This window comes from Cupressus sempervirens, chromosome 2 (genome assembly GCF_028749045.1).
Source record: "Cupressus sempervirens isolate cs-2001-9-10 chromosome 2, ASM2874904v1, whole genome shotgun sequence".
Taxonomy (NCBI): Eukaryota; Viridiplantae; Streptophyta; class Pinopsida; order Cupressales; family Cupressaceae; genus Cupressus; species Cupressus sempervirens.
The window spans coordinates 770,561,518-770,585,437 of NC_143119.1; the positions used below are offsets into that span (position 1 = coordinate 770,561,518).

A 23,920-nucleotide genomic window follows, 5' to 3' on the forward strand; every position below is an offset into this window, starting at 1 on the left:
CTTCCTTATAAATCATTAATGTTCTGAATAACCTAATTTCGAACATTGATACACTTCATTTCTTGTTGTTGAGGTTTAAGTAAATGCAATCTCACAACTGCAAGTGCATGAAATAAATAGGTGATGTTTTAAGGGCTAAGAACAAATTTCCCACCTACTAAATTTAATTGTGCAATGTGCTAGTGCGGACATTCTTTTACACAAAACAAAAGAATGCATTTGCAGTTTTCCATCAATATGGGTACGCTATATAATAAATTACCATTTGTCTATGCTTTATTCAAGGAAAACAAGTTCACAATCACAGATACTGGAGAGACAATGGTCATCAGATTGTTCAACTCCGGAAGATGAATAATATACCATACTTTGTATCACTAGTTCTTGAAGAAGTTGCCAAGTATTCCTAGTCTTGATAACATTGCCTCTGCTGCGCATCTTCCTTCAGCTCCTGATTAGTAGCCAGCAAACTTGATATGACCACACTGCATACTAGTTTCCTCACACTGAAAATTTCAGCTTTGGTACCATCAGTTTCTTTTCAAATGATACAAAACCTTTCATGTTTTGACATTGACGATAGGTTTTAGAATCATTTAACCAAGCTAACTTCTGTAACTGAATGCGAACACCATTGGGAAGACACCATCTTTGTCGAGTTGAAAAATATATCAAATATTAACAAATGTCTACATCCAGTTCTTTTAAAAATCACTATACATAGAATCTTTTCGAGTGTGTATTCATAAGCTTTGTTGAATAGAATTAAATTTGTAAAGAATATTTAAAACAGTGCATTCATAGATTACATACATGTCCTTTGTTTTCTATAAGGTACCAAAGCTAAGTTAAACAATTTCATGATATTATTGAACAAGTATGATACAATTTCACTTTCAACAATAGGCAATAAGCCTTCCAACTGAATGCTCAACATGTCATATATGACTCGGTCACTTGATATGAAGTGTGTTTCATATTTTTTAATGTCAATCTTTTTCCTTTTCATGTTAGGATCTTTAGATCAATCTCAATCTTTACTTGAACGAGCTTCAAACAAAACACAGCTGTGAGGCTTTATTTCATAAGTTGTAAATCTGCAGTGGAATCAAAAAATTGTTAGAAAAATATAAATGTCACAAACTTTTGCTTAATAACATAATGTCCAGATGTATTAAAACAGATGTCGCAAGTACTGAATGTAGCAGAACAATTCAGAATTCTAAAGGGAAAAGTCAGTATATCAGCTTTAAAACATATAAGAATGAATAAATACTAGTGCCCGTGTGAACCTATGTGCATATATTAAAAATATATGCAGAGAGGGGGAGAGGCCTATGGAGGGAAGACGAGTGTGGGGAGAGAGGGGGTGAGGTAGTAAATATAAAAATATCCTCTTCTTAGAGATGATTTGAACCCAATAAATAAATATCATTATTTATTCCTCTTAGTATTAAGAAATTATTAAAGTTTCTAATTATTGAGAGTTTTTTTCACAGTGGGCTGGTATTATCAACACCAAATAAACATCAACCATCATATTGTGTTTTATGCTGTGGTATTCTCCTATCTAGCTAAACCTTGGGTTCTCATGAAAAAGCTTCAAAGATTTTTCAAGATATGAATGATCACAATTAGACTTCTGACCAACATAGAATGTAATGTCCCCATTTTTCCCAGCATTGGAGTTTCAGGGATTAGCCCATTATTGTGATCCTCGTAGGCTAATTATTGTGGATAGAGGGTCTTCTGTGTCAGTGGCTTGGCTCGGGAGGGTCTTATTTTCTCCACATTTTAGTAAGCTACAGGTTGGTCTTCATTTGGCTCAGATCGGACTTTGTTTGGCCCAGCACAAATGTGACCCCAGCCACTAATTGAATCCATAGGCTTAGATATAGATCACCGCTCCTAAATTATGGATTGCAGGCCTTATTCACACTCAACCAGCCTCCCACAAGTGGCATCCAGACCTTGCAAATGGTTACAGATGGCCAGTGATGTCCAGACCCAACCCCAGGTGGAAAAAACGGCAGACCATTATGCTCAGAACTATTTCCTTCAAACGCACCAGATGAATTGTTGAGTGTTGGTTGCAAAGTCAGTTCTAATTCCCGTCTTCTTAAACTTCAAATATAATCTTAGCATAAACTCTCCTTGGATACAATATGTACAGTAGGAGCAATTTGCAAAGAATAGAATTCTTAGATTTTTCACAAACTCCTGAAACCCTTAGCCAATCAATAAAAAATAATCCAGATTGTTCTCCTTAGCTACAGAAAATACAATAGGAGAATGTCAGCCAATTGTATATTTTAGCACAACCCAATTGTATACTCTAGCACAATTGCCAAGAATTTCTTAGATGAGACCCTTATACTTCAGCAAGGACTCACAAGTTAGAAATAAGGGAAAAAAACAGTAAAGGCACAAAAAATAAATATATATTCAAGCGTGCCTTTCTCAATGAAATGAGCTCTTATTTATAAGCTTTCATTAGCCAAAGGATCCTTAAAACTCCACTTCAAAAATTGTGGAAGTTTCCCAAAAGAACTCAACACTAGAAACTTTCCAACTCACTTTTTAAGAAATATCTCTTCAAGTCATTATAATAATAATATAAACATTATTATAATAATGCAACTCAATAATTAACAAATAAATAAGAGCTCATGCAATTTATTACTTTATTAATTGCAGGTGACGACCAACTGCTGAAGCCACCCACTGTACTACCAAAATAGAAACTGCCAAAAATAGACTTACTAAAAATAGTAAGTTCACAACTGAGACTCCCAAAACACCTTGTCAGCTCACGAGGGTCGCTATGATGAGCTAACTCCATCAACTGCATAGATTTGCCAAAATCAAGGACATTACATAGAAGTGTTGCTAAGTTTTTCCAACACATTAATAGCTTCTTTTGTTTAACATTTTTCCTTTTGTTTGTTGATAGGTAGGAAGATTGTGTTTTGATGTGTAGGAGGCATTTTCCAAAGCGTCAAATTATCCTGTTTAAATTAGGGTTCCAATGTGTAGTTTTGAGTCAAGCTCAATGACCAATAATTGATGTGTATTGGTTCACTCATCTCTCACTAGAATGAATGGTCCATTTAGTATAAATTGCATCTAGGTGATGCTCACTTTGATGAAGCATCTACAATTTATGGGGACTTGGGGACTCAACCATCTCAATAAATCTAAATTATTTAGGAAAAACACCGTGGTTAAGCATGCTCGCATTAGAGTAGTATTGGGATGGCTAACCTCCTGGGAAGTCCAAATGCTTCAGCCTCTATAAGCATCACCTAGATGGTATTAGTCCTAAGTTGCTAACTACACCTCCAAAGCTTTTACCTATGATCAAAATTGTAATCAATAATTATGTCATTCTCATCATGTTACAAATGTAATTAAGTATCCTTTAAAAAATGCCAAGTTCTCAAATGTTAGTCTATTTCTTCATAACTAATGATGTTTATAGGTTAAAAAAGTGGGGATGATGAATAAAGATGATCAAGCTCTACAATTGATAAGCATTGAATAAGGATGGAGGAAATATCAAAAGTCTTAGAATTGAATGCAAGATAGATGACCGTAAAAAGGGATCCCTCCAGTATTTTGTCCAAGTGGCATGCTAGTGTAAGGTTAGGCAAGAAAGCAGGAACATTGAATCCTCTAAAGAAAAATCAAACATAGGCTTGATCACCATATCCAAAGTAGCGAAAGGCCCTAGAAAATTGCACCATGAAAGTAATCATAAAGTCTAATCCATTATGTCACTTATTCTTGATGGTTGAAGAAAGGAAATGCTATTCTTTAATGACAATCATGGCATGAAAGCGCAAGGCAAAAATGGTGTTCAAACTGGCCATAGAGGATAAAATGTGCAAAATGTATCTCAGAGTACAAAGTATTAAGTCATTGTGCACAAACTTGGTTGCTATGATACAAAGAAAGTGCGACCAAGGAGGTTGAAAAGGATGAAAGGACCGAGGAGTCAAAGATAAAAACTGAATTGACTTCATACATTCTTATGGTTGTCACAGTGTAAAAGAGCAATTAGTGTAGCAGTAATGGCTTAAAAAATGCAACCAAATAACCAAACATAAAATCACGTATTTCAAGTAGCATTACAACTCAACGGTGGCAATTCAAGAGGCAAAAGTAGTTAAAATGTGTCACCAAGCATCAAAGAGATTAATAATATATTGATAAGTAGGAGATAATTTCCACAAGTCAAATTGTGATATAGCTATTAGGATTTAACTGTGTGATTTTGAGTCAAACTCATTGACCCATGTTTCATGAGTGGTGATTCAACATGAATCCATCTTTCATGAAAATAAATGGAACACTTAGCACTCATTGGATCTAGGTGATGCTCATAGGGGTGAAGCACTGGGACTTCTCGGGAGGTCACCCATCCTAGTACTACTCTAGCCTGAGCGTGCTTAACCACAGAGTTTCCTCTACGGTTGAAGCCAAAGCTTGCAACCCCATTTGCAAAACCTTCACCAAGTGTTGTGCCTTATGAACCATTCATTAGAAAGCCCCTTAAGCTCATCAATTGATAAGTAGGAGATAATTTCCATAGCAAGTCAAATTGTGATATTGCTATCAAGATTTAATTGTCTGATTTTGAGTCAAACTCATTGACCCATGTTTCATGAGTAGTGAGTCAACACGAATCCATCTCTCATGAGAATAAGTGGAACACTTAACACTCATTGGATAGATGATGCTCACAGGGGTGAAGCACCAGGACTTCTTGAGAGGTCATCCATCCTAGTACTACTTCAGCCTAAGCACGCTTACCTACGGAGTTTCCGCCATGGTTAAACCCATAGCTTGCAGCCCTATTTGCAAAACCTTCACCAAGTGTTGTGCCTTATGAACCATTCATTAGAAAGCTCCTTAAGCTCATCAATTGATAAGTAGAAGATAATTTCCATAGCAAGTCAAATTGTGATATTGCTATCAGGATTTAACTATGTGATTTTGAGTCGAACTCGTTGACCCATGTTTCATGAGTAGTGATTCAACATGATTCCATCTCTCATTAGAATAAATGGAACATTTAGCACTCATTGGATCTACGTGATGCTCACAGGGATGAAGCACTGGGGCTTCCTGGGAGGTCACCCATCCCAGTACTACTCCAGCTTGAGCACGCTTAACTACAAAGTTTCGTCCATGGTTAAACCCAAAGCTTGCAACCCCATTTGCAAAATCTTCACCAAGTTTTGTGCCTTATGAATCATTCATTAGAAAGCCCCTTAAGCTCATCAATTAATAAGTAGGAGATCACAATTGCTCACTCCTGTGAGCATCACCTAGATCCAATGAGTGCTAAGTGTTCCATTTATTCTCATTAGAGATGGATTCATGTTGAATCACTACTCATGAAACATGGGTCAATGAGTTTGAGTCCAAATCACACAGTTAAATCTTGATAGCAATATCATAATAATATATTGTTTTGCTCTAGAAAGAGGGACATGTTAAAATGAATGCAAAACATAATTGAATATTGCCTTATTAAGGTGGCAATGCCATTAAAAACACAACTAAGGTGGCAATAACGTAAAAAGTGCGACTGAGAATAAATTTGATCCATCTAAGTCAAAATCACTTCTTTTGTGTGGCAATGCCACCCAAAAATGCAACCTAGCTAGTTATGATGGTTAAAAAGTGCATTAACTATGGCACCTTAAGCTAGAATGACCACCAAAATCGAAGGGTTTGAAAGAAAAAACCAACTAGTCATGAGCAGCTTAGGATTGGGTGACTTGATTGAAGGAAAAAATCATTTTGAAATGACCCAATTACTACAACCTTCAAGGGATATACTATTACCTTTTTAAAGACTCAAGAAGTACTTATTTTTTTCAAATATATAGACCAGCAATGCCAAACCCTTTGTCTTTGAGAGGCCATCACCCATTAGCATAGATTCTTTTTGGGAATCCATATAGGTCCTAAAGCCCCCATGTTGATCATCTTTTTCTCCCAGTGCATTGAAGAGATTGATGGTCCTAAATGTCCTCTGGAAGCTACTACTTCACCCATAAATGTAGACAGAATATTAAGACAATACTTCTCCCTACAATTACTACTTAAATAGTCCCACATATTCTCCCTTGATGTCAACTAAGGACCATAGTGCAGAGTTACGTTGCAACATATCTTAATTAGAGTTGTTCAGCTCATAGGTGCAGAGTTTTTTTAGAGAGTTATATGGGATTCAGGGATTCGGTTGAGAGTTAGATTACAGAGTGACATCCTGCTTTGTAGTATGGCTGGAATTGTTTTCACTTTGGGCTATAAGGCTATCTACAGATTCATATGGGATTTTGATACTAATTGCTTGAGGGCAAGCAATTTTAAGGAGGGGAGATTTGTAATATCCTCTTTTTGGGACATTAGAAATATTGAAGACATATTTTATATAATGTTAAAATTGACTATGAGACGAAGACTCAATTTATTAAAAGGTCAATTTAATGTCATAAAGAAGGCAAAAGGTCAAGGATGAACAAGACGAAATGCTTTAAGGAAGTTGAAGAGCCACAAAGGGATAAGACGAAAGCCAGAGGGGAGCTGAAGAGTCTTGGTTTGTGTATTAAAAGGGGAAAGAGGCTTGTTGCTAGTCATGCTTGATTTATTATTTAGTTCAGTTTTCTCTCTTGTGAGAGTCTTAGAAAGCTTCAACTTTCATCTAGTTGGAGGACGTAGCCCCTCGTATTGGCAGACAGTGGACGCAAACCCATTGTCCGGGGAGACATCAGTTCAAGTTTTTCATGTGTGCTTATAAGTTTTTATTCTAATATTCCAATTTGACTATTAATTTGTATTAAGGATTGGATTCGTAGTGCTGGTTATTGTATTGCTGTTGTATAATGCGATAATGTATTTTAAGTAGTTATAAGAGTTTGCTGGTTTTATCTTACTGGTTTGTAACACATGGTTATATGCTCGACGTCTTAGATATTATTATGAAATAACGGGTTATATTCTTGTGGAGAATTCCTCGGGTTTTATTATAGCATTGTATTCTATTTTGCCCATATTTGAGTTTGAATGTTATATTTGAGAAAGGTTGAATAAATCCCTATTGGAATTTCTACTGGTTTTTTATTGTGCTGGAAACTATCTACAAAGTTTTATTGCTGATTATATTGTTAAAAGAGAAATTAGTAAATTTCCGGTTCAAGATATTCCATTTTGGGTGATAGTCGCAACTGTCTTGCAAACTGTTGTAAGAAAGGGTCCCATGTGGGTTTGCATATCGTAATTCTCTAATTTTGCATTTGCAGCGATAATAAGAAGCTTACATTTTGTTTTCTCAATTTGTGTCATTCTTTGTTTCTATTGCTTGTTGTGGTATTAAGGGGAGCACCCTTCATCAACATCACCCCCTTTGCAAGTAGGCATGGTGGAAGTCATGTGTGTGACTCCATGACTTTAATTTATGAAGTAACTATGGTGAATTATATTATGCTGAGATAACAATGTGATGAGAATTTATTATTGATATCTTCGGTTGCAGCTTTGTGTGCCTACCAGACTAAAGATCTCTCTCTTGCTAAGAGGGAGTGTTGAAGATTGTAGCTATGATAGAGATCTTTATCTCTAATTTATGCTCAAATTGTGTCAAAAACTAGAGAAAATATTTCTAATATCTTAAGTGAACATGATGTGACATTCAATGTGTTTTAGGTGTCACACTTTAAATATGTGACATTTTATTTTATGAAGAGTCCAATGGTTAGGACCCCTCGACCACGCTGTGGATGATGCCCCCTAGACCTCCAGTCAGTTCAGTTATCAGTCATGGGAAGTGTGACCAGTTGATGAGACTTGGAGCCATTGCAGGCATGAAGTGTCTGCGTGCCAAAGGTGGAGAGCACATTGGAGGAAGCCTTTCAAGAAGGATGCTACACTTTGAGGCACTCGGAGTAGGTGTTGGACATAAGGCTGTCTTGGTGGATGCATAGAGAGCTCGGGAGGAGCTAATCATCCAATTGGAGGCAATAGAGTGACACTTGGATCAGTGTACCTAGGAGTTGGAAGTAGACAAGGCGACACAGCTTGGCTAAGGAGACAATATTGTGTTAACAACGGCTACAGATGCAAAGTGTTTTGGAAACCACTTTGGTGCAGGCACGAGAGAAATGTGAATGTGATGTGACGGAAAAAGATCTATCTTGTTATAGTTAGTCACAGTTAGTGTATTCTATTTTGTTAATTTTTCTCGGATATTTTGTAATTGTCATCCAGAGACGACTTTACTTTTTGGGGGGGATGATGTTGTCGGTAAAATCTATATTGTAGTCAATGGGTAGAATTGTATCCAAACAGGCGAATGACAATTGAGTCACCCCTTCGGGAAAGTATATTTACACTGTTTAGAAGGGACTTTGAGAACATCAGGAGAATCATTGTAATCATTGTATTTGGATTGTAAGCATTGAGTGCATATTGCATATATGAATAAAGTATCTATTCTGTGTTGTATTGTGCTATACTACATGTGTTAAGTATCTTTACCTTGTACGGTAAACATGTGTCATGCATCATGCAAAGAGATCTCTATTTGGAAATACGAAAAGACTTGTTTGAGAAATTGAAGAGACCTTCAATTGTGAAATGAAGAGTGTTAATTCTTTATATATGTTGTACTCAGTGGAAAGCATTGCATTGAAACATTTTTTTATTATCAATAAAATAATATTTTTCTGGTGTGGCTGGGTTTTTCCCTCTTGTGGGAGGATTTTTCGAGGATAAATGTCTTGTCTCTTGTACTTTTTTTTTCTTTTATTTATTGTTGTTTATCATTATTATGCACAAAAACATTACATATGTTCCTTGTCAAGGCTCTATTAAGTACATATCGAGCCAAGTATTTATGAGTTTACTGCCATATCAAATAGAATAATTTTCATGGATCTTCTTTGATTTCACATAAGTTGGTGTGTCTTCTCTTGTGATCTAGAAGTCATCGATGCATAATCTATCTGAATTTTCGGCAATCTCCACTGCCCAATGGATTAATCATATATGCCATTTTAAGGAGTCAACTTATAGTAGCTGAAATCAGACTCCAACATCCTGGGTTAGATTATATCTTTGACCAACCATGGAAATTGGCCCATTGGGCCTGTCAGAAATTTTGAATTCACAACTTATTGGAACTCTCACAATTAATTGCTATTTTCTTCACGAGGATCTCAAAGAGATAGGCCATGCTTTATGTTTAAGTTTAGATTTTGATTGTTATTGTATTGTCCCCTCTTCTAGTTTGAAGAATGAACTATGGTAACGTGACTCATGGCGAGTCACGCGAGTCAGTGAGCCGTGTTGACCCTGTCGAGTCACAATGACCCATGACTTGTGAGCGGCAAGTCATGTGGCCTAACTCACGTGACTCGTGTGACTCGTGAGTCACAGAGTGACTCGCTTGATCCGGCAGAGCTTGACCCAGCCGCGGCAGGCAAAAATCCGACTATTAAAATATAATTTTTTTGCAACTCTTTTTAATGTTTTTTAAAAAATCTCACTCTTATAACCCTAAAAGGGCTCCCATAACACTCTATAGTGAAAAGAAGAAAGAGAGAGAGAGGTAGAAGAGAAATAGAGTTTTCTTATTTTGCAACCAGTTGAAAGGAAGAGGAGAAAAGCTTGCATTTGTGACAGTAGAGCTTGCATTTAGATCATCAAGGAGTTTATAGGAGCTCTTCTCAACACTTCCCAAAGCATTTGAAAGAGGTAAGAGTTGATTGTTTAGATTTTGATGATTTTTTCCTCTATGCTTATGGATTTTTTGCATGAATTTTTTTTGTTTGTTTATGAGTTTTTTTTTGACTTTAGATCCTCATAAAATACAATGCTGAAATGGTAATATTTGGTCTAAAATGTCTTATTGCAGCAACCTTTACATTTTTTCTTACTCATAATGGCTTCTGGAGGTAAAAAATCCCAAGCTCTCTAAAGGCAATAAAAGAGTGTTGGAAGTTCACCATAGACTTTCTGGGTAGAAAGAGAACTCAAACAAAATGCCTATTTTGCAAAACCATTAATAGTGGGGGGATAAATAGATTAAAATACCATATTGCTGGCATACGTGGTCATGATACTGAGCCTAGTGGAGCTACAACTGTTGAGGCTCAACTTTTTTGTTATGTAACCTTGGAAAAATATGAACAAGAAAAATAATTAAAAAGAAAACAATTAGAAGAGTTAGCTCAAGTTGGTTCTAGTTCCCTTCCACGCTCATCTGCAAATGTATTTGAGTCAGTAGGCTGTGTTGGAGAAGGTTCTTCCCCTCCCCCCTATCGTCCTAGTGCTTCTGTTGCTCATTCTTCTTCTTCATCTATTCCTTGCACTTCTAGTGGTGCTACAGTTGCTGCTCCTTCTAGTAGTACTAGCTTTGCCTTTCGTCCTAGAGTTAGAAAATCTAGTAGGTTGGACAATTTTTTTGTACCGCGTACCACTCCTGGTGCACAACTCTCACTTGAGAACATGGGCTGGAATAGGGAGATACATGAAGTTAGAGTAAGAGCAATTTGCAAGTTTTGTTTTTTCTGCAACATTCCATTTATAGCAGCCAAGTATTTCAACTTCATTGATATTTGATTGTTTTACGTTTTAAGTTTTAAAATTTATATTCAATTTTATACTTTTAACTTGATGTTGAAAATTTGAAATATGCTAATTAAAATGTTTTTATAAATGTAACAGGACTCCTTATTGGCAGGGGATGATTGATCCAGTTTCCATCTGTGGTGCGGGGTTCAAAGCCCCCACTGAAGAAGAGTTGAGTGGCCCCCTCTTACTAGATATGGTTGAGGAGATGAAACTTGAGTTGGAGGACCATAAAAGGATTTGGAGCCAAAAGGGGTGTACCATTATGACGGATGGATGGACAGATAGGAGGAATAGAACCCTCCTAAATTTTCTTGTTTCTAGCGGAGGTAATTCATCATGCTCTATTTCTTGAAGTCTAAAATTTAATGTATACTATTATTGAATAACGAAAATTTTGTTTTATTGACTATTGATTCTTGAATGATAATTATTTTGTTTAATTTTCACTTTCAGGATCCACCATGTTTTTGAGGTCCATAGATGCTTCCTCACGTGTGAAAAATGCAACATTCTTATGTGAGACTATTGAGGAGGTCATAAGGGAGGTGAGGGAAGAGAATGTTGTTCAAAAGGTGACTGATAATGTAGCTAATTATGTTGCTGCAGGTAAAATTTTAACTTCTAACTTTCTAAGTTCTACTCCTAAAAAAATTGTTTTAGTTTTTCATTAAATTTTGGAAATTAAAAGTCTTTTAATACATCAAAAATTTTCATTGTTTACTAACTAATTTAAAATTGCTGTAGGAAAACTTTTGATGGAGAGACACCCAAAAATCTTTTGGACTCCATGTGCGGCCCATTGCATCGACCTCATGTTAGAGGATATTGGCAAGCTTGTATGGGTGAAATCATGTGTTACCAAGGCCAAAAATCTTTGCAAGTTCATCTACAATCATGCCTTGGTCCTCAGCACTATGAGGCAATACACGAAGGGAAAGGAGTTGGCTCGTCCTAGTATCACAAGATATGCCTCTAACTTTATCACACTAAAATCCTTGCCGACTTCAAGGTTAGAGTTGAGGTGCATGTTTGTTGGTCTAGAATGAAGTTCCTCCTCCTTTGCCACCAACCCTGCAGGGATAGATGCAACAAAATGCATTTATGATGATGAAGGTTTTTGGGAGCCATGTTTGAAGATTGTGGAGGTAATTTAAATTTTAAATTTTAAAAGTTTAAGTCTTAAAATTTTATAAATTAATTTAGTATGAGGTAAATTAATTTTCATTGTGCAACTTTACAAAGTTTCATCATTCACTAAATTGTTTTTTTGTTTAATTGTTTTGTAGATCACTGAGCCCCTTATATCCCTCTTACGAGTTGCTGATGGCGAAAAGCCCTTATGGGCTACATTTATGAGGGCATGGATAGGGCCAAGGAAGCTATTAAGGCCAAATATGTAGGAGTTTCATTCCCTGCTGTGATTACTCAAGCATCTCCCGGTCAGTTTCAGAGTATGATTTCAGTTGTGGAAAATGATAGTGTTTGAATGATTCTACAAAATAATATATTTCCATCACTAAATTTATGTTCAGACCTTGTCTTTATTTGCTGCATTGTGCTGATTGTATTCTCTATTTTGTAACTGCTGATGTAATTTGTATGTTCTGAGATAATGGGTCATTGACTGGATCTTATTCCTTAATGTAATCATCTTCTTTCCTATCTGTTTGATTTCTTCCCTCCCCCAATGCCTTCACTACTTTTGTGTTGTTTCCCTATGTATATGTGACCCAAAAGGTAGATTGTGTCTCTTAGATGGGTTGTGACTTTTAGTCACATTATTATAATATGTTTACTATTATAACTTTGTTCATATGTTACACCATATGAATTAGTATACTATCAATATACAATTATTATATATGAATAATATATTAGCAATATATAATTTAATTATTACCTAATTAATAATCTTGTATTTGTTTATTTCAAATAATATACAAATCATAATATTTGTTTCTTAGCTATCAATGAACGCCACAACAGCCAGAGACAAGGATCAACGGGAGGCAGTTAAGCACATGTCACAATTCCATAGGTCTATGCAGAACGGTACCTTCACCTAGAGGGGACAGAGGCACCAACCTCACAACAATCCCCCCCTCAGCATGACCCAAGGGATTTGAACCCGTAACCCAACGCTCTAATACCATTTGTTGGAATCACCATTGTCGTTACACCAAAAGATCAAGCTGTCAATGAACATCACAACAACTAGAGACAAGGATCCATGGGAGGCAATTAAGCACGTCACAAATCCACCAGTCTATGCTGAACGGTACCTTCACCTAGAGGGGATAGAGGCACCGGCCTCCCAACAATGGTGACATGAGATTCATTTCGGGTAGAAATTATAATCGCAAAGGGCATACTAGACCTAGGAATGGAGAATTTGAGATACCAAGCATTGTGAAAGAGTTGGATGTGTTAGTAAATGAGTTGAATCAAAATCACAAATGGATGACCCAACTGATTTCAAATCCAAGATTTCTACAAAGCGTGATATCACGTTTTTGAAGAGTGAAATGTGTGGATACAATGACGGCTATAGATGTGTGAGACATTTCTTATGAGACATTGCATGAGATGGACACAGTGGATGTGGAGTATGATTGGAATTCATGTCAAGTTGAGTCAGATGATACAATTCTAGGATTGTGCATTTGATGGCGATGCAGTGATAGTGGAGCTAGGAGCATGCGAGCATACTGTCATATCGGCAACCACTTTTGTTTCAATTAAGCCATCTATCGAGGAGTTTAGCAGTATGCATGCAGTTGTAGATGTGTGCTCTGATGATAGTACACATGTTATTGATGATGAGGTGAGCCATGTCAAAATAGAGTTATGTCATACTATTGATCAACACAATGTCGAGATTCACTTTATCGACAATCCTATGTTTGAGATGGATTTGGCATTGTCTTATGACAATTTGAATTTTGAGATTGATGTTGATCACTCACCTAAGTGGAGTTGGGCTCAGTTTTCACCATTTGTAAACACAATTCAGTTTCCTACAGACACAGTTGGTGATGTTCCTATAGCCACACATTCAGATGAGGATGTAGTTACATTCATTGCAGTTACAAGTACTGTTGGGATGAGTGTATTTGTTGACATCGGTAGAGAACCCCATGTTGCACCTGGTTCTCCTGTACCTACATCTTTTGTGGGGGTTGATGATCAAGATTCCAATCCAGTATATATCATGTGGGTGGTGACTGTGAAGAAGAGTATGCTGAGATTTCCTTCGGAGTTGTCTTTTGATGATATCCTAACTCCTACTCATCACCACAGGTTCTGAGTACTATGTTATAGGTTATGTTGTTGGTCTTGATGATGTTAGTGGTATTCTGTTGGTTCAATGTCGACAGGGGTGTCACCTACTTCTTCATTTCGGATCCAGGTGGAGGTTGGAATTCATTGTGCTGTCAGATTGCTTGAGGACAAGCAATCTTGGGGAGTGAGGACTGTAATGTCCCCATTTTTGCTGGTATCAATATTTGAGGGATTGGCCTATTATTGTGATCCTCGTAGGCTAATTATTGTGGACAGAGGGTTTTCTGAGGTAGAGGCTTGGCTTGGGAGGGTCTTGTCTTCTCCACAATTCAGTAAGTTACAGGTTGGTCTCTGTTTGGCTCAGATTGGGCTTTGTTTGGGCTTAGTTTTGTGTACATACTATTTGTGGTAAGTTGGGTGTTGATTGAAGTGGGCCCTTTCTATTTTTGAAAAGTGCTTTTGGTCAAATGGAGAAATAATAGGTGTGACTCCTACTTCAGACGGCATATTTAAATGAGTATTTTGGGAGTTACTATATTTTTAGTGGCCAAATTATTATTATCCCATTAAATGACTTATTATAAAGTTATAATTTGAATTTATAGTTTCATTTAAGTTGAGGGTTGAGTCATCATTGAAAGGGGTCATTAATTTAATTAGTTATAAGCCAAGTCAAATATTAAATACAAACAGGCGAGGGATTGTTATTCATTAAAAGAATCTAATGGAAGCTTCTAATTATTGTTGTGTTGGTGAAGCTTCTTGAGGGGAGTTTCGTTTGGGAATCAAGTGGTCTTTGGAGATTATAAATATGGGCTCATTGTGAAAGGAAAGGTGTCTGATTATTGAATTGAATATTATTATTTGTTTTTGTTGTCTTTGAGACATTTTTGAGGTTTTGATATTTGCTGCCCTTGTGAGGTATAAGGGTTGAGTTTGAGATTCTGAGAAGTGCCTTGTGATTCACAGCTGAGGTATTGTGAATTGTTTGATTTGAATTATTATTTTTCTCATACTGTATTTACTAATTACTGTGGCTAAGGAGGAACTTACTGCTGGAGATTGTGTTTTGGAGTTGTGAAGAAATTCATTGGAACTTCCACATGAACCTGCATCTGCAATTCTGGAGGTTGAGGCGTCATCTATTGGAGGCTGGGCAATTTCATACTGAGGCTGTGATTTGATCTACAGCCTGTGGTTCATTCCAAAGGACCTGCAATCACCATTCAGGCAGCAGCAAACTCATTCAGGGGGGCTGTGTTTTCATTATTCAAACCTGCAATTTCTGCCTGTCTATGGCCAGCTTGCTGGAGTTACTATTGGCAGCGTTTAAGGGTCGTGGCTGGGTAATAGAGGCCTTGAGAAGACCTGTGAATTATCCTTGAGGATTTGCACCACATTCTACAGACCTGTGTTTAGTGTTTAAGGCTTGCAAAATTACTTCTGAGGACCTGCAAATTAATTCTGGAGTCCAGCGTGAGAGTTGATAAAGTCTGAAGTATTGGCTGTGACTGTAATTTGGTTCATAGGAGGGTGGCATTAAGTTCATTGACTGCCACAGCATCATCACCAGGTTCAATGTTCTAATTTAAATAAATAAATTGTAATCTGCAATTTGATTATTATGCAAAGCAGTGAATGATAGAGGGAATTGCTCTTTGTTTTTTATCACTATATGGGTATCATAGTTCAATCAGTACAAAGACCGAAATTTGATGAGTGAATGCTCATGGTTTTCCAATAGTACCAACCTAGTTTATTATTTACCAATATCTGGTATTAGTGTTGCTTGCCAAACGTTTGATGAAATGTCAAACAACAATTTAGCATAGAAAATTGGTGTGTTTAAGAGAAATAACTGAACAGGGTTATTGCAGTTGTCCTATGCCTTAAAGTCCATGGTGTATCAATGGAGTCTATGAATATGAAGACCAAGATCATTTCCTTATTGAAGATGAGGACCTTGTGAACTGCCCCTCATCAAATCTATAGGTATCACATAAAAGCATTATGGAATGAAGGACACAGTCAAAAAACAGAAGAAAAAAGGCATACAAATTTCCTGAATAAAAACAGAGAAGAATCGTAAACACACTGATTAGAAGCAATTTTGAATTGAATGAGGTCCATGTTTTTCTCTTCCTTTTGGGTGGACAGTGGTGGTTTGAGCTTATATTGTCCTTACAAATAAAGAATTCTTCGAGGCTGATGCTATTTCTTTATTCATTATCAAATATTAATGAAAGAAAATTAAAAGTTGTTCAATGTATTATTATGTTATTTGTCTTATATTTGAGCTTTACTGAATTTGTAAATGATTATAAAAGAATCGATATCTTAATTTGCTGGCATTTTGCGTATGTGAGTTCAGGATTACATTTTGTATGATTTCTTTGTATAACGTTTCAGATCAAACTCCTTGATCCATCATCAGGATAACATTCTCGCTGCAGCTCTATTATCCCGATGGATCAAGGAGCTTGATCTGAAATGTTGATGCAAATAAATCATACACAGTGTAATCCAGAAGTTCTAGCTCATTATGGACTGGAAAGTTGATGTCACAAAATAACAAATTTGAATTAGACTGTCATAAGATTGAGCTTTTGGTGCATTTTCTATAGTCTGTTTATTTATACTAAAATTCAAATAAACCTATAAATGTTAAAAATATATTCAGATCTTTATAGAGGAAATCAGAACTCTTGTATATCAGTTTGATATTTGGACTGTCACATATATTATTTCAGACTGAGAATATATGCTAAGACTGGATTAGATTTTAACTTATGCAATGACTGAACTGTATTTGATTTGATTTCTTTATGTGACTGCTGATAGTTGATAATGCCTTTGTAATTGATTATCTTCTACAGCAGTCATCGACGTCATATTAATACTTACAATGTCCATGGAGGGACATGACTCTCCCATGGCATATGCCACAAGGAGTCATGGCCCTCTGTGGCTTGACTCTACATAACTAATAATCACCGAAGGGTGACTTCCAATAACTCATTCGATAACCATCAAGATTACAATATTAATCCAATTTATCTTATATATGTATCTTAAGGAGATCAATATAAATATAAGATAAATATTCAGAACCTTCAATCCGAAGGAGACTATAATCTTACCAATAAAGGTCCTTCAATTCTTTGAAAATATATTGGCCAAGTGGGCTGTTGGTGTTCTTTCCCTTTTAAATTCTCTTGTTTAAAAAAAAAATGCTTACTCAAATATAGAAGGTTAGATTTATGCCATTGCAACTCCAGCTTAGGTATTCCCCAGTTGCCGATTGAGAAATATTTCAATAAAAAACTATTAATATCTCTGTATTAGTATTTATGAAGAACATACATATACAGTGATGCCTCCAGCTCCTGAATGAACAATAAAAATTGTTTCCTGCAAAATAAAAAGACAAAAGTACCTATATGCGATAAAAAACCTTTCCTACAAATTGTTACACTTGTGGCTTTAAGTTGCTTATTATGTTGTAGTAGAGCATTCTTTCATGGGAATCATATGTCTTCATGATCCAATCTAACTTGCGTTCAGATCCAAGTGCACACAAATTTTAAAGTGCATTTATGTTCATCTATTGTTTTTAGTTTCACAGCAAAGTTAGAATGCTCAACGATTTACATAAATTGTCCCATTTACAGTTTCGAATCTGGATGGAGATACCCTAAACACTCCCTATCTCATTTACAATTCCAGACTTTGCCTAAAATTTGTTTCTCTTGTACTGTAAAAATTGTTCTTTTAGGGTACAATCATCAAATAATGTAGATGCACTCTAAACAGATAATAGACTAAGCTATAGAAATAATTTAATGGAACAACAAATGGCACTTTCACTTCCCAGATTAGCTACTCTAACTCTAGGAGAAAATATTCTGACTTGAAGAATAGCACAGCAACTTTTACATATACGTACAAGCAATTCAAGGCCCACATAGCGCTAAATCAAGTATACATGTATAGGATTCATTTTAAGCTATATATTCTAACTTGAAGAATAGTATAGCAGTTTCTACATATACGTACAAGCAATTCAGGGCCCATATGACACTAAATCTTACAAGTATACATGTATAAGATTTATTTTATGCTATCTAAATCTTCTAAAAATGTTATTCGTGTTCTAATACACTAGAAAATTTTCACTAGATTCAACTATATGGATAGATGACTGGAAATTTTATAGTATGCTTCAACAGTTTAACCATAGGATTTTAATCAACTTGTTCAATATAACAACTGTCACCTTATTGGTGGCAGATCCATGCTTGTTGCCTCTCTTGATAAAGTTTCTGGAAAAGGAAGACTTGTATCAACCAAACGATGCCTGGTTTAATCAAGAAAATCCCACATCTTCGTTAGAAATGTAACCAAGAGTCGATGAATATTTTGAACAAGTGAAGGAACAAACAATTTGTTAAATTTACATACTAAAAACAAAACAATTTTTTTTAATAGCTCTTACATTCCATGAATGATTGGGGTAAAAATGATCTGTGAACTCTCTAAAACAAGTAGAATTCAAGGTTCATAAAATTCAATACCCCAATCTGCTACTTGTTATCAAATGACAATGTTAGAGAGAGAATTGCTATCCAAAGTGAGAACATCGCATGCCACAACCAAAGAATTCCACATAAAAACGTTGATATTTTTATTTACTAGAAACCTCGGGAAAAGAGAAAATCAGATGATAATAATGGCAAATGACATTACACCTTTATCAGAAACGAAAACTTTACTAAGTAAAAAAACATTGTTTCAATGCAAGTTGCCACTTGGTCTATTGATGGCAGACTACTTGTCTAAAATTTCAACCTTTCTATTACAGTACATACAACTGAATCCTCTTTCCCGTTGTACAATACAATTTTAAAAGTGAGTTTTCCGATTCCTTTTATAGATATATGCAGGAATGTCCTCCTGGCCCAAGGAGGTTTTCCCACATATACTAGAAGCTGAAATGATGCCCAAATAGTTTATATGCTAAGTTTCTTAGTTGTATAGTCAAGGATTAGTAATCCTAACCTATCCCCTAATCAATCTTATCTGCTTTCTGTCTATTTGATAAATTCAATTCTATTCCGTAAAATAATCTCTATGTACATTTTTATCTAGGCTACTAGGTCCCTCCCCTTGACCTTTGGTGTAATGTCCCCATTTTTAGCGGGTTCTTGTAGTTGGGAGAGGTCAGTTCATCATTGCAACACTCGTGAGCTAACAAATAGTTTCGAGGTTCTCGGTTGGTTGATTTTCTATTTATTGTAAGTCAATTGTGGGTGATTACTATTTTAGTAGTGCATTGGAGGCACTTAATGTTTGGCATCATCAGTAATGGATTGGGTCAATTAATGTAATAACCCCTAGCTGGTTATAACTCCAAAATAAATCAATTATTCAGATGTTTGACAATTTGTCAAACACTTGGCAAGTCGACTTGAAACTGAAGCAAATGAACTAGAGATGTGTAATGTCCCCCTCTAGTTGACAATGACATATCAGCAGTATTAGCCTATTAACGGCTCTCGTAGGCTAATGAGGCATGGTGAGAGAGTCATCTGGCAATCATTCGATGATTACTTGGCTTAGTTTTTGGTTGGAGTAAGGTTTTCTGTCATATATCATTATTGTTTCTATTTATGGAAACCTTATTTTATAATTTGATGTTGAGATGCACTTTATTAATAATATAATATTTTAATATTTTATAAAGTGCAAAAAATAAAAAAATAAAAAAATATTGGAATCTTCTAGAAGTTAAAAAAAAAGAGATAATATTATTTTATTGAGGCCAAACTCTAGAGGAAAAAAAGAATAAATAGACCTTGAGGTCTCACTATTAAGGTAGACAGATTTGATATTGATGATTGATGATTTCTTCTTGAGTATTTGTGGAGCCAAGTGGTCTACAGATAATCAATTTGTCTTTGGGAACGAAAACTCACAATGATAGCAATTTTGAGGGTGTGAAATATCACTTGAATTATTGCAGATTGGAGGTGATATTTCAGTCACTTCATTAGGGCAAAAATTTGTGGCCTAAGGCTAGATTTGTGGAGAAAGAATAAGTTGGGTGCTGCTACAGTGACACAGCTACAGTAAATTGCTACAGGAATGCTGCTACAGTGACGTAGCTACAGCAAGCCTGCTACAGTACCGCTGGTACAGTAAATTGCTACAGGAACTTTGCTATAGTAATTCGCTACAATGTTATTGCTGCTATAGGAACTTGCTGCAGGAAAAATCTAGATTCCCTTGAGCAGTTTTTCCAGGGGCAGCTGCTTCAGACTTTTGCATTGGGTTTTTGAGGGCATCATACTTGGAGATATTGATTGCATTTTCATTGGAGACTCAAGGTGATTTCAAGAACCAGGTGCCATCAAGCTGCAGTCCCAAATATCCATTCCTAAGGGGACGATTTGCTGATACAAGGAGGGACGAATTTCTAATAACCTCAAAGCAAGCTGAGCACACTACAGACAGGGGCAATTTCATGTTTTGGAAGCATCAAAAATTAGATAAGAAATTCAGTGAGTTCATGGTCCTTCTAGTAGCTTGGGCGCATCATTTTGGAGCTATTTGGCAACCTCATTTTGAAGAATTGAATATTTTAAGAAGGCTGCAACGTAACCAGGTTTCCCTTGTTTATTCATGCAGATTATATGTTATTTAGATACTACTGCTGTAGATGGCAGTCTATATTAGACTTAAGCATTCATTCATATGTATGATGCCAGAGTCTTGGCTTTTGATATCAGCATTGTATTGGAAGGGCATTTGCAATGAAGGAGGAATAAGTAGTTGTTCTAAGTCATTGTATTAGTTTGATCTTTGTACCAAGATGCATGACAACTGTTTGACAAAATACCAGTTGGCTGTCGGTGTAAATCCTTTTACTTAGAAGTAATTGATATGCATTGTAGATGATTAAGAGAATTCATTCATGCCTTTGGATGTGAATTTATGATTGTGGTATTGAATTTTAATCGTTTAGAGTACTTTGATATCATCTTCAAGTATTTATACTAGACTAATAACTCAGACCAGCAAGTTGGGAAGTTGCATTCAATTTGTATGACGGAATTTCAAGGGAACAAAGAGGAGTTTTTGAGTCAGCAACTTCAAACGGAAATGCTATATCGGCAAGTCACAAGACTGCACATGAACTGTTTGACAAAATTACAAGTAGCAAATAAGGGCAATTTGTCATCAGTTTTGAGCAAGGCTCATTACAAGATGGATAGATGCACATAACCATACATAATACCAATATAGGAATTGGTTCTTCACTCTTTCAATAATTTGATACATTCACAAATTGATTGGAAATTGATATCAAAATATTGACAAACAATTAATGAGCAACTCCCCACTTTATTAAATGCCTTAGCACACTTTTCATTTATTGGACATGATACAATAGTGTTGTACGTAGACACAATAAATCTGGAAATGAAATATACAATAACTAACCAGCTTCCTCATCAAACGCAACTTGGAATGTAATATAAGGATGGATGCCAATCTGCATATTTTTTTTGCAATATGAATGATGCCAATTTGTAAATTCAAATCGCAGCCATGATCTGACTATAAACCCCAACAACTCGTATCTCTTCAAATTCCAATCTCAGCGCAACCAAATGAATCCCAGCCTCCTAATTGTTCAAATCTGAAACTCATCTAACCAAATGCTGCTTGTAGATAATGCCACATTTCAATAATCAGCCAATCCCTTCGAATAAAAAATGCAAGTACAAATTTAATAAATTTGCCCAATGCCAGTGAAATTCTTCAACACAAAACTCTCCTTAGCCACAGTAAAACAGTTGGAGAAATGGCCAATTGTATACCTCAGCACAATTGTCAATGCAAACTAAAAACAAAATCTCAGATTTGAATCTACAATATTTTAGCTGTAAATCCAATAAAACAACTCAAAATTCAGACCCTTATACTTCAGCAAGGGGCACAAAAATCAGACCTCAAAAAAGTCACAAAGGCCTTTTTTGTTGCCAAAATGTAACTTCACTCAAGAAGCTTCACCAGACAACATTAATTAAAAGCTTCCATTAGATTCTGTCACTTGACTTGGCTTAACTAATTAATAAATGACTCTTTCCAATGATAACTCAACTCTCAACTTAAGTGAAATTATAACTTTAAAATAAGTCATTTAATGAAATTAATAATATTTTGGCCACTAAAAATATAATATCTCCCAAAATACTCATCGTTTAAATATGTTGTTTGAAATAAGAGTTATACCTATTATTTCTCCATGTGACCAAATGTACTTTCCAAAAATAGAAGGGTGCATCTCAATCAACACCCAACTTACCACAAATAGTAAGTACACAAAACTAAGCCCAAATGAAGTCCAATCTGAGCCAAATGAAGACCAACCTATAGCTTATTGAATTGTGGAGAAGATAAGACCCTCCCAAGCCAAGCCACTACCTCAGAAGACCCTCTATCCACAATAATTAGCCTACGAGGATCACAATAAAATAGGCTAATCCCTGAAACTCCGATGCTAGCAAAAATGGGGACATTACAATTAATGGAGCTTGATGTTTTAAGTTGTTTACTAAGACTATCTTAATAAATGACTTTATCATTATATTGTTATAATTTGAAGGTGTGTTGAAGAAGCCTTACAAGTGAAAAGTGTCTTCATGAAGCTTTTAGCTTGGGATTTATTTATTCAATATTATTAAATGAAAGCTTCAAATTAAAAGGTGCATTGATCAAGCATCTTTAATGAAAAGTGTATTGGAGAAGCCAAGATGCATTTTGAATTATAAAAGAGACTTTATGAAGGAAAGAGATTCATTCTTACATATCGATTCTACTACTTGTTGAATTAGCTGAAGGTTTTCTAAGGGTTTGTATAGACTGATTTCTCACTGTTTACACTTTGAATCATTGAAAGATTGTAGTGAATTGTGTTATGAATATATGGGAATTAATTCTGATTATATCGAATGTAATTTGGTGTTGTAACCAAAATTATCAAGTTTTAGTTGTTGTTCGATCAAGGGTTTTGTAATGTCCTTTTTTTTTGTCAACATCGTTGTTTGAGAGATTAGCCTATTATTGTGATCCTTGTAGGCTAATTATTGCATATAGAGGGTCTTCTAAGATAGTGGCCTGGCTTGGGAGGGTCTTGTCTTTTACACAATTCAGTAAGTTATAGTTTGGTCTTCCTTTGGCTTAGATTGGACCTTTTATGGTCTTAGTTTTGTGTACTTACTATTTGTAGTAAGTCAGGTGTAGATTGGGATGAAACCTTTCTATTTTTGGAAAGTGCATTTGGTCAAATGAAGAAATAATAGGTGTGACTCCTATTTTAGACGACATATTTAAATGAAGAGTATCTTGGGAGTTATTATATTTTTAGTGGCCAAATTATTATTAAATTATTAAATGGCTTATTATAAAGCTATAATTTAACTTTATAACTTCACATAAGTTAAGGGTTGAGTCATCATTGGAAGGGGCCATTTATTTAATTAATTATATGCCTAAGCCAAGTATTAAGTGTTACTAAAAGAGTTGTGCTAGAAAGTTTCAAGTTCTTTTGGGAAACGTCCATAGTTTCTGAAGTAGAGTTCTTTGGAAAACTTTTGCCAATAAGAGATTATAAATAGGAGCTCATTTCATTGGAAAAAGCATCCTTGAATATTTACTTTCTTTCTTCACTTTGTGCAAGAGTTTCTGAGTTTACTGATTTCTTCGCCCTGGCTGAGTTACAAGGGTTGGAAGCTGAGAAATATTTAATCAATGCTGAAGTATAGTTATTTTGTTTTTGATTGAATCTCCCTTACTGTATTGTCTGTGGCTGGGAGTATTATAATTGTGAAAGAAATTACATTTCTGACGTTTTCAGAATTCTAAGATTTATTTCTGAGGATTGCATTTGCAATTGTGCTGAGGTGTACAATTGCTTTCTTCTCAT

General features: G+C 35.6%; 1 protein-coding gene across 8 annotated transcripts in view; it reads right to left on the reverse strand.

The window, feature by feature from the left end:
- Positions 1 to 251: 251 nt before the first annotated feature.
- Positions 252 to 23,920, reverse strand: part of DBE1 (debranching enzyme 1) — a 360,131-nt gene continuing 336,462 nt past the window's right edge. For all 8 annotated transcript variants that reach the window (XM_089815520.1, XM_089815524.1, XM_089815521.1 and 5 more), the window contains 2 exons: positions 18,206 to 18,286; positions 252 to 1,097 (listed from right to left, as the gene is read on the reverse strand). In XM_089815520.1, the coding sequence (XP_089671646.1) occupies positions 1,031 to 1,097; positions 18,206 to 18,286 (148 nt within the window). In that variant the 3' untranslated portion in view covers positions 252 to 1,030. The remainder of the gene's footprint in view (positions 1,098 to 18,205; positions 18,287 to 23,920) is intronic.